The sequence below is a fragment of the Mercenaria mercenaria genome, chromosome 4, assembly GCF_021730395.1.
Source record: "Mercenaria mercenaria strain notata chromosome 4, MADL_Memer_1, whole genome shotgun sequence".
NCBI lineage: Eukaryota > Metazoa > Mollusca > Bivalvia > Venerida > Veneridae > Mercenaria > Mercenaria mercenaria.
In genome coordinates this window covers 74,891,081-74,903,765 of record NC_069364.1, presented here as the reverse complement: position 1 = coordinate 74,903,765, position 12,685 = coordinate 74,891,081, and the positions used below count along the sequence as shown (strand labels likewise).

The window sequence follows — 12,685 nt, the reverse complement described above, 5'->3', positions numbered from 1 at the left end:
TGGGGTGAAAGAAATAAGTGTGGGTGACTGAGTGTGCACACGTGTGCATGTGTACGCTTGTGTTTGACCTAAACTGAAGTTTCTCAGCAATTTACCAGCCATATAACAAACTGAATGTACTGGTAGCATTGAGCACAATGTCAGTGCTACCTGACTGAAATATCATGCGATACGTATAGGTTAATAAATGGGAGAGCGGTGCCTTTGAGTGATAATGGCCCTGGAAGAAGATAATAGCCTCGGGCTATTATCACCTTGCCTTTGAGTGATAATGGCCCTGGAAGAAGATAATAGCGCTCGGGCTATTATCACCTTGCCAGGGCCATTATCACTCAAAGGCACCGCTCTCCCATGTATTTACCTGTTTATTACATGTTTACCTATAATATAGTAAGAAATGGTTTTTTTGTGTCATTTTTATGGGTACTTGCATCTTCTGGCACAAAAAATTTCAGCTTTTCAGTTTCTATATTATTTGTATAAGAGACTATTTACTGTATAAAATCAAATACCTGGATAGTTGTACTTTCTTGCTTATTACATAATTTAGGGATAAAAATATGTTATTTCACGAAGAATTCAGAAACGGAAATATTCGCTGTTTTACCTCCATGAAACGCCATGACGTCATTTCTGTTTACAGACGTTAATTTCCCTCGCTAACGCCAGGGCCATTATCGATAAAGGCCCGGGGCTTATTATGATAATGTGATAATGCATGATGCAATGCGATAATGGGAGAATTTTCAGCACAAATTTGTTACTATTTATAGGTACTCATGTAATAAACACAACATAATACCCAATCAAGTCACATTACAGTTGTCTAATGACATCTGAGTGTCTTGTTCTAGAACAATCCTCTTTAAGCTGCATGCTAAACAAGGAAGCTACTAGTACCATTTTTATAAAGCCTTTGCAATGACCCACCAGAGAATGAACAGCATGCAAGGCCAACACTGTACTACTGAGCAACAGTTACAGTATGTTGAAGTCTTTTCTGCGTGTTTTATTCTGTGATAACTGGATAAGTTTTCTGAAGCTCTATTTACCGGATTCATTAAAATGATGAATGTAATGACTGCAGCTATGTTTAAATGTCTTTCACCCATACTTCAGCCATGCAACAATGTTAAATTCACATTGCCAAAATGATGACTTTAAAGACAGTACTTAACTAGAGCTATCACTAAAGGTGATGAATGTACCCCCCGCATGCACTGACACAGTACATTGCAATTTGACGCACACAAGATTGCATAATTACGTGGACTGTATGTATATAGACTGTATGTATACAGTAAAGTAACAAAAAACAAATTCCCATAACTATGCAGAATATTTATCTAAAAGAATGTAACATGCACCATGCACAACTAAGGTTGGTACTGATCACTTGTGTGAAGTTTCATTAAATTGTGTGTAAGGGTTTGGTAGATTAGGCATGCACAAGATTGCATATGCAGACTGTATGTACATAGTATGTTAACAAGAAACAAAGTCCCATAACTCTGCAATTTTTGTCGCTGAAAGAACCTAACATGCCCCATGCACAACTACTGTTGATACTGATCACTTGTGTGAAGTTTCATTAAATTGTGTTAAGGGGATGAGGAGAGATGGTGCGCACAAGATTGTGTCTATGTATATAATACAGTAACAAAAAAACAAAGTCCCATAACTCTGCAAATTTTTTTTCTGAAAGAACCTTACATGCCCCATGCACAACTACTGTTGTTACTGATCACTTGTGTGAAGTTTCATTAAATTGTGTCAAGGGGATCAGGAGAGATGGTGCGCACAAGATTGTGTCTATGTATATAGTATAGTAACAAAAAAACAAAGTCCCATAACTCTGCAAATTTTTTTTCTAAAAGAACCTAACATGCCCCATGCACAACTACTGTTGGTACTGATCACTTGTGTGAAGTTTCATTAAATTGTGTCAAGGGGATGAGGAGATGGTGCGCACAAGATTGTGTCTATGTATATAGTATAGTAACAAAAAAAACAAAGTCCCATAACTCTGCAAATTTTTTTTCTAAAAGAACCTAACATGCCCCATTCACAACTACTGTTGGTACTGATCACTTGTGTGAAGTTTCATTAAATTCTGTCAAGGGGATAAGGAGAGATGGAGCACACAAGATTGCGTCTACGGACAGATGGACAGACAGACAGACGGACAGACAGACAGACAAACCTGAAACCAGTTTACCCCCCCTTACAACTTTGTTGTTGGGGGGTACAATAACGTAAACAGAAATGGTGTCATGGCATTTTGATGATGCACAACTACAAAGTTCCAGTTTAGATTTATCATTTGTAGTGTAATGTTCTGGGTTTTTTTAAAATAAAAAGATAACTTGTTTTGAAACAATAAATATACCATACTATCAAGGTATCTGATTTTTTCTAATTTCATATAAATAATTTATATTCTGTGCACGAATCATTCCATTGCTAGTTGTTATTAACACCACAAGAGTCATCTGGCAAAAGGGTGCCAGATAAGTTTTGGTAGCATTGGTAAAATCACCAAAAACACCAGTCTGGTATGCAACAATGTAAAAAAAAACTTTGTTCCTGAGCAAAATATCGATACTGACCAATGACACGACTGATCTTAAAACTCAACTGTATAACCTTGAAGCCTGGTATGGCCTTCTGGACCATAATCATGGTACAGGAATTGAAAATGGTCAAAAGCTATTACCTTAACAGCAGCTCGTAGTGGTCCTTCCTCTACAATTTTTGCTTCTGACATAACAACTTCCACTGGTTTCCTGCAATCATATTTCACTGTATCTGACTAAATCACTAGGCAGGTATCCAAAGAAATTCTCCCTTCCACCTTATTCAAATTTGGCTGTTAAGATTCCTCATTCAAGAACTTAAAACTTACACATATTTCAAAATGATTCATTTAAACGATGGTGTACTATAAACTTAGCTTCTTATTGAGTTTATGTGATAATTTACTAAATCTAAAGTCTGCATGATAATTAATTTCAAGGGGAAAACCCATCACATATATACAATATTTTAAAACAAGTCATAAGGAAAACCTTACTGAGTTTTGTTTTGATTATAAATCATATCAAAGTAACATGATTTCACCATTAATGAGATTTCTACCCGAACAACTAACCTAGTTTCAAGGCAATTACCCATGATGTCACAGGCATCTCAATACAGAGCTTTGTCTTTAAGCATAAAGCATAAAAACCAACCTTAAGTTTCCTAATAGAAAACCTACCTAATTCTAAAGTAATAATCCATGGCAGCCCACCATGCATCCAAGTACAGAGGTACATCAGGCTTAATGAACTTACCTAATTTCTTAATGAAAAACATACCTAGTTTCAAGGTGATAATCCATGATGTCCCAGGCATCCCAGTACAGAGGTATATCATCATGCATAATGAATTGGTTGGCTGGAAAGTCTGCTGATATTGCATTCCTTCAAATGTAATCTACCATATTAGTTCTATAAGCTAAGCAGCAATTATCAAAAATATTTAAATCAGTGATAAGAAGAAGTGGACAATTAATGCTAACAAAGTAGCACAGTAATATGCTCCAGTTTGCTTGCTGTGTTGACTTTCGAAATAAGTAGCTTTAATACTGGTTTTTCAACTGCATTTTAGGTTTGGAATGGCATTCAGTTTAACTTGACCAGTGCTCTGTTCTCTACAAATAACTAACAAGGAAATTCATTGATGCAAGCATCAAAGACGCCACCAAATTTTGTGTCTGAAGTACATTTTTTGCAATATGAGAAATCACCTAATTATTAGTTTGGTTAGTCTGACTGGTTACAAATTATCAACATTAGCACATAATACAATATATGTTAAAAACATGAAAAAAAAGCATGACAGAAAAGTATAACCATGCAATACAAATCCTCTACCTGCAATGACATTGACTTTGCGAGTAGGTCGTCCCTTTACATACAAAATTAAAGTAATTATTTCACCAACTAAGGTCAGCACCTGTGAAAAGTTCTTATATACAGGAGTATGTGTATGAAGTTTCACAGAAATGCAGTTTGTTCGGACATAAGGAAATGTTGAAAGATAATTATTTCAAAGTTGTGGTTCACAGAAACCATTATTTTTATTATCATATAATGTAATGAGTGTTTTCTATTTACTGATGAAGTTTCATGGTCCTTAGTCACCTACATTATAGATTTCAGAATGCAGATTATACAGTTTCCGTTGCCAAAACAACCAAACTTTTTGTCCAAGAAAAGAATGATATAACTCTATATTGCCCCTATTCACAAAGCAAATGTCATGAATCTTTCTTAAATACTTTTGGAATATCATAGAATTCATTTTTTGGACCAACGGTAAACTTGATTCAAATCTAATTTTTCAAGAAATTTAGCAAGAATAATAACCCACTGCCAAAGTGTAGAAAATGTTTTAATGAAAATCTTTTTTTAAGTTAGAAAGGAATGGACAGATACAAAAACAAGCTATCTATAAAAGTAAAAAAAAAGAAAAAAAGAAACAAGTAACAAGATATAATTCAACCAGAGCAACTGACTAGTCATACAAAATTAATGAAAATATATATTCAGCAAGGAAATCTATTTGAAAGTCACTGATGCTTTGATAGTTATGGTCCCATGGCTTTTGATATTTCGATCAAACCACATTTTAAAGAAGTATTAACTTGTCACTGACAAATTCAGCCAAATGATGGCCCTTTATTGCACACCTTAGTTGACAATGAATATCTGTAAAGTATATGACACATAAGCAAAAAAAAAAAGTCAAAGGTTAGAATCAACATGAGTTTATAAAATATTTAGAAATATTCTGACCAGTTGTACATGTTGTCACAATTGGGAAACTCTATGCTTCAAAGTTAAAGTAACCATTACAATTATATAAATATACAAATGTAAAATGAATCTGCAAAAATGTGCGCATTCTGACATTACATCACTGTAATCAACAAAGAAAATAAGACAAACGATTAAAATAAGTTAAAATATACAGTTGAACTTCAATGACTCGAACTCTGACCTTTCGAACACCCGGGATCGCTCGAACTCTTCGCCCGGTCCCGAGTTTATTCCTTCTTTATTCTATATAGTTCTACCTTGGATCGCTCGAACTTCGATAATTCGAACTCTCGAACTCATTTGGTGGTCCCCTCGGCTTAATTACAGTGATAATTACACCTATTCAGTTGAACAGACAAATTTTGCCGGAATGGCTTGTGTTTACAAAGTTTTTCACACCTATGCCTGACATTCGCCAAGCTTCCCCTTTAACCGGCGTGTGCGTAATTTTCACACGCTTACATAATTAGCGTCGGTATACGACAAACAAATTAAACAAAGTGACTTTCGTTTACTGCAATGCTTTAATGGGCCTTGATTTATACGAATAAAATTATTTAAAATGATTGAGCAATGTACATACTACGTCTGTCTTTATTATTTTTGCACAAAAACGGAAGATCCGACGTCAACTTTCATACTGCTTTAGCATGGCTGAACAACTTAGTAAAGGACCCAGATATGGGGGGGATAGCTAAGTCGGCTACTGGAAAGCAATATATTTGATAATATTTGTACTGGACTATGATTCAAAAAGGTTTGCTATTCTTTCTATTTGATGTTGTCTTCACCAAATTCTTATAACTAGAAAATGCTTTTGTAAAAAAGCGCATGTCTCCCCCAATGCAAAGTCTTATAGGCAAGAAGTCAATAGGGGTCAGAAGCGAAAGTCAAAGAGACACTGATGGTTGGCTGCAATAGGGATCATCTACTTGGCATGTCCAATCATCCCGCTAAATTACAACATTCTTGGCCTAGTGGTTCTCAAGTCACTGTTCAGGCTCCTGTGACCTTGAACTTTGATCAAGTGACCTCAAAACAAGAGTGCCAGATTGTCACAATATACGCCCGTCACAGCAAATTTCTTTACTCTAGCACCTGTATTTGCAAATGGAATTTTAATTTTGTGGTTGTTTAGTAATCATTGTAAGTCATTTGTTTTTCTAAGTCCACAAAATAACTCCTTACCAGGTAGAGATACCTTAAAATACACCTAAAATTTGAAAGTAACATCTATGTTGTACCACAGAAAAGTGGTCTTGTTTTTTCCCTACGGTCAATTATAAAAAAGTTACAATATAAGTTATTTATAGTAACAACTAAGGGAAGATAATCTTACAAAAAAAAAAAAAAAAAAAAAAAAAAAAAAAAAAAAAAAAATTGTAAGTCCACACAAAAATCTTTACCAGGTAGAGATTGGTCAAAATACACCTCATAATTGGATGTAGCATGCATGTTGTACTACAGAAAAGTGGTCTCGATTTTTCCCTACTAGTACTGAAAAAGTTACAATATAAGCTATTTATAGTAACAACAAAGGGAAGTAATTCTAAAGAAAGGAACTGCGCATGACACTTCATCTCATGATGATAATTGTGTCAAGTTACATCAAAATCCCTCCATGCATGAAGAAGAAATGCTTCGGACAAAGTCATTCTTGTATCTGACCTTTGGCCTCTAAGTGTGACCTTGACCTTTGACCTAGGGACCTGGTTCTTGCGCATGACACTCCGCCTCGTGGTGGTGAACATTTGTGCAAAGTTATATCAAAATCCCCCTATGCATGAAGAAGAAATGCTCCGGACAAGGTTTTCATTCTTGTATCTTTTGACCTCTAAGTGTGACCTTGACCTTTGACCTAGGGACCTGGTTCTTGCGCATGACACTCCGCCTGGTGGTGGTGAACATTTGTGCAAAGTTATATCAAAATCCCGCTATGCATGAAAAAGAAATGCTCCGGACAAGGTTTTCATTCTTGTATCCTTTGACCTCTAAGTGTGACCTTGACCTTTGACCTAGGGACCTGGTTCTTGCGCATGACACTCCGCCTCGTGGTGGAGAACATTTGTGCAAAGTTATATCAAAATCCCTCTATGCATGAAAAAGAAATGCTCCGGACAAGGTTTTCATTCTTGTATCCTTTGACCTCTAAGTGTGACCTTGACCTTAGACCTAGGGACCTGGTTCTTGCGCATGACACTCCGCCTCGTGGGGGTGAACATTTGTGCCAAGTTTCATCAAAATCCCTCCATGCATGAAGAAGATATGCTCCGGACAAAGTCATTCTTGAATTTGACCTTTGACCTCTAAGTGTGACCTTGACCTTAGACCTAGGGACCTGGTTTTTGCGCATGACACTCCGTCTCATGATGGTGAACAACTGTGCCAAGTTTCATCAAAATCCCTTCATGCATGTAGAAGATATGCTCCGGACAAAGTCTGTGGACGCCGCCCGCCCGCCCGCCAGGGGCGTTCCCATAATACGTCCCGTTTTTCAAACGGGCGTATAATAAAAAGGGGTCATCTACTCTGCATGTCCAATCATCCTATTAAGTTTCAACATTGTAGGTCAAGTGGTTCTAAAGTTATTTCCAAAAATTGATTTTACATGAACAGGCCACTGTGACCTTGACCTTTAATAGACTGACCCCAAAATCAATAGGGTCATCTACTCTGCATGTTCAATCATCCTATGAAGTTTCAACATTCTGGGTCAAGTGGTTCTCAAGTTATTGATCGGAACTGGTTATCAATGTTCAGGCCCCTGTGACCTTGACCTTTAATAGAGTGACCCAAAAACATTAGGGGTCATTTACTCTGCATGAACAATCATCCGATGAAGTTTCAGCATTCTGGGTCGAGAGGTTCTCAAGTTATTGATTGGAAATGGTTTTCCATGTTCAGGCCCATGTGGCCTTGACCTTTAACAGAGTGATCCTAAAATCGTCAGGGGTCATCTACTCTGCATGAACAATCATCCTATGAAGTTTCATCATTCTGGGTCAAGTGGTTCTCAAGTTACTGACCGGAAATGGTTTTCAATGTTCAGGCCCCTGTGACCTTGACCTTTCACAGAATGACCCCAAAATCGTTAGGGGTCATCTACTTTGCATGACCAATCATCCTATTAAGTTTCAACATTCTGGGTCAAGTGGTTCTCAAGTTACTGACCGGAAATGGTTTTCAATGTTCAGGCCCCTGTGACCTTGACCTTTAATGGAGTGACCCTAAAATCGATAGGGGTCATCTACTTTGCATGTACAATCATCCTATGAAGTTTCATCATTCTGGGTCAAGTGGTTCTCTAGTTATTGATCGGAAATGGTTTTCCATGTTCAGGCCCCTGTGACCTTGACCTTTGATGGAGTGACCCCAAAATCAATAGGGGTCATCTACTCTTCATGACCAATCATCCTATGAAGTTTCAACATTCTGGGTCAAGTGGTTCTCAAGTTACTGATTGGAAATGGTTTTCAATGTTCGGGCCCCTGTGACCTTGACCTTTAATGGAGTGACCCCAAAATCGATAGCGGTCATCTACTTTGCATGTACAATCATCCTATGAAGTTTCAACATTCTGGGTCAAGTGGTTCTCTAGTTATTGATCGGAAATGGTTTTCCATGTTCAGGCCCCTGTGACCTTGACCTTTGATGGAGTGACCCCAAAATCAATAGGGGTCATCTACTCTGCATGACCAATCATCCTATGAAGTTTCAACATTCTGGGTCAAGTGGTTCTCTAGTTATTGATCGGAAATGGTTTTCAATGTTCGGGCCCCTGTGACCTTGACCTTTGACGGAGTGACCCCAAAAACAATAGGGGTCGTCTACTCCAGCAGCCCTACAACCCTCTGAAGTTTGAAGGTTCTAGGTCAAATGGTTCTCCAGTTATTGCTCAGAAATGAAGTGTGACGTACAGACCGACGGATGGACGGACGGACAGACGGACAGGGCAAAAACAATATGTCTCCCCCAGGAGACATAATTATATGAGTGTTTTATCTGTGTTTTTTCCGTATCTATGTCATGTTTGAAAATAAATAATAAAGCATATTTCAGCGTTCGTTTTTTTATTTATCATCGTATCATACACACATTTAGGTACAATATGACAATATATTACGATGTAAGGTTTGTAACACATCATGCCCTCGAATTCCAAACTTCAAAATGGCCGCCATTTGGACGGCTCGAACAACAGAAAACTCGAACTAATTTCCACTGGACCTTCGAGTTCGAGCCATCGAAGTTCGACTGTATATGCTTATTGATTCCTTTTTTTAATTTGTTGATACGTTTTTTCAAGGAATTTTATGCAGGCAAAGTGTAATTTTCCGTATTTTTTTTTTTTTTAATATTCTCTTCGAAGTTTACTGAAAGGTTATTGGAAAATGCATGAACGCTCCCTTGTTCGCAATTCACGCGTTGCAGTATGGTATATCTGCGGTGTGTTCTATTTATAGAAAATTAGATAGATTATAAGTAGGTCATGCTAAGGTCAGAAATAGAAAACTTGACTTAAAGAGTAACCTCTCTTATCAATAAATCGGATCAACATTTTGACGAAATTGCAAATAAAAAAATATTTTCTGCTCTACAAAATTAATAAGGAAAGGAAAGACAAATAACATTGTTTTATATCACAAAATAAGTTGCATTACATACATTTCTTATGTTTTCTTTTTGCCATTTTTTTGTTTATTCACTAAAATCTATCGTGCAATATCGAGGGTCCTTTTACAAACTATTCACTGTGTTCAGTTTATCATTCCGAAACTATTCATTACCATCTTTACAGGGTCCAAAATAAAAGTGTATCCCATATACCGCCTCCTGGCGGCGTCGAATAATTTCTCTACATCAAAATGAGGCCACAGATATAGAGAATATTTGTTTGTTTCAGTGTAAGATTGAATATCTTTCACGGCTGAACACCAGATGCGTATTTCTATGAGTGGCATAGCTACATGTGAAAATTTAAAATATATTGTTCATGAGTGAGTTATTTCGATCTTACATGTAAAACAAATTTGCCTTTTATTTCATGTTTTGACTAAATGTACCCATTTTATAGTTTCTTGCCAGTGAAAAATATATTTGATATTTTTCATTGTGAATATACCAGATATATTTCACTCTTAGACTAATATTTTGATAATTCACTGAAAAGCACATAATAAAAATGAATTCAGACCTACTGTCTTCAGTCAAATATTCAAGAAAACATTTTCTTGCCTACCTAGCGTGGAAAGTACACATTTGTCCGTGCACGCGCCAGGGATAGACATTCCTGTCTTTCCCTACGGAAAACCCTTGTCTAAAATAGCATGCACTAAGGTGACGTCACATAGTACTGACACTATTGTGACGTCACAAACTATATAAATAATGTCAGGAAATACCAAAATCTACTTGTCTCCACGATCTATTTTGAACGTGATAGGCAATAAAAACAAGAGCTGTCCGTAAGACAGCCAAGCTCGACTATTCGAAATATTGACCCAGAAGCAGGAAAATATTACCCAAAAAAGTTAAATATCAAAAGAGTTTTAAGTTCAAAAGGGGGAATAATTTGACCAAAATGCATATCAGTTATGGGACTTGCTGCTATCAACTAGTTTTATAACCCCGAAGGCACATGAGAAGTTTCAATTCAATATCTGCATTAGTTTTGGAGATAGTAACTTGCATGTAAAACTTTAACCAGAATTTTCAAAGTCCAAAAGGGGGCATAATTTGCCCAAAATACATGCCAGAGTTTTGGGACTTGATCCAGTGAGGTTAGTAATTGATCTAGAAAAAGAAAAAATAAGTTTCAAATCTATATGCCTTTAGTAATAGCTGTATGTACTTGCACGCAAAACTTTAACCAGAATTTTCTAAGTCCAAAAGGGGGCATAATTTGGCCAAAATGAAAGTCAGAGTTATGGGACTTGATCCTATCAACTAGTTTTATAACCCCGAAGACACATGTGAAGTTTCAAATCAATATCTGCATTATTTTGGAGATAATAACTTGCATGTAAAACTTTAACCAAAATTTTCTAAGTCTAAAAGGGGCATAATTTGCTCAAAAAACATGTCAGAGTTATGGGACTTGACCCAGTGAGGTTGGTAATTGATCTAGAAAAAGAAAAAATAAGTTTTAAATCTATATGCCTTTTAGAAATAGTTGTATGTACTTGCACGCAAAACTTTAACCAGAATTTTCTAAGTCCAAAAGGGGGCATAATTTGGCCAAAATGAAAGTCAAAGTTATGGGACTTGCTGCTATCAACTAGTTTTATAACCCCGAAGACACATGTGAAGTTTCAAATCAATATCTGCATTAGTTTTGGAGATAGTAACTTGCATGTAAAACTTTAACCAAAATTTTCTAAGTCTAAAAGGGGGATAATTTGCTCAAATAACATGTCAGAGTTATGGGACTTGACCCAGTGAGGTTGGTAATTGATCTAGAAAAAGAAAAAATAAGTTTCAAATCTATATGCCTTTTAGAAATAGTTGTATGTACTTGCACGCAAACTTAACCAGAATTTTCTAAGTCCAAAAGGGGGCATAATTTGGCCAAATGAAAGTCAGAGTTATGGGACTTGCTGCTATCAACTAGTTTTATAAACCCCGAAGACACATGTGAAGTTTCAAATCAATATCTGCATTAGTTTTGGAGATAGTAACTTGCATGTAAAACTTTAACCAAAATTTTCTAAGTCCAAAAGGGGGCATAATTTGCTCAAAATACATGTCAGAGTTATGGGACTTGACCCAGAGAGGTTGGTAATTGACCTAGAAAAAGAAGAAATAAGTTTCAAAGCTATATGCCTTTCACTGATGGCTGTATGTACTTGCATGCAAAAACTTAACCAAGGTGTGACGCCGACGCCGACGCCGACGCCAGGGTGAGTAGAATAGCTAGACTATTCTTCGAATAGTCGAGCTAATGATCTAACATGTCTGCCTTTGTAAGACAGCTGTTTTCCCAACCCTCGGGACAGCTTGGATAAAAAACCTCACTAACGCTTGGTTTTCCATTCCACACCGTCCCTCGGGTAGGGAAAACCCCGTCTTACACAGGCAGGCATATAAGATCCTTATAACCTCTGCCTTAATTCAAATTCACTTATATGGAGTTTCTCTTACATTTTTGCTAGTCATACAGAGCCAACAGTCTCCTAAAGCTGCACGTTCTACACTATCCTCCACTAAAAACCAGTTGTTCGAAAATGTTATTTGGGTGTTTTTTCCCATTTACAAAATGTTTATGATTTTACGGCCAGATAATTCCATTGGAACAGGGATGCTTTTGACAAAATAAAATCTCTATAAAATTACAAACAAGGCAAAAAGGATTGATTACAAACCTAGTAGATCCCTGCACAAACATTTTCCTCACACGCCCAGCCATGTCTATATGTGCTTCCAGACATTCATTCTTCATTACTACAAGACCATCATCCTAACAAAGATTTATAATCATTAAACTGAAATGATACTGACAATAAACAAGAGCCTGTAAAACACAAAATGCCTCCCTTGATGAATTCAGTAATTGCACAAGGAACAGAAATTATTTGGGCACTGTAAACAAAAGTTCTACTGTTCCAGGTCAATGTGACCTTGACCTTTAACCTCAAAATTTTCAGTCAAAAAATGGCCATAATTACAAAATTCAACCAAGAATTATCTAAGTTTGTTTTTTCAGTATGACTTTGATAACTGGGAAGCACTGAATGAAGTTTCAATTCAATACATATAGTTGGGATTGAGACATAGCTTAATAGTTGTATGTAAAACTAAAACCAAATTTTCTAAGTAACATA

At 36.6% G+C, this 12,685-nt stretch overlaps 1 protein-coding gene across 3 annotated transcripts in view; it reads right to left on the bottom strand.

Moving 5' to 3' along the window:
* LOC123552164 (alpha-mannosidase 2C1-like) overlaps positions 1-12,685 on the bottom strand; it is a 107,204-nt gene that overhangs the window by 38,107 nt on the left and 56,412 nt on the right. For all 3 annotated transcript variants that reach the window (XM_053541703.1, XM_053541702.1, XM_053541704.1), the window contains exons 21-23: positions 12,227-12,321; positions 3,360-3,464; positions 2,717-2,786 (exon numbers count right to left, since the gene is read on the bottom strand). In XM_053541703.1, the coding sequence (XP_053397678.1) occupies positions 2,717-2,786; positions 3,360-3,464; positions 12,227-12,321 (270 nt within the window). The remainder of the gene's footprint in view (positions 1-2,716; positions 2,787-3,359; positions 3,465-12,226; positions 12,322-12,685) is intronic.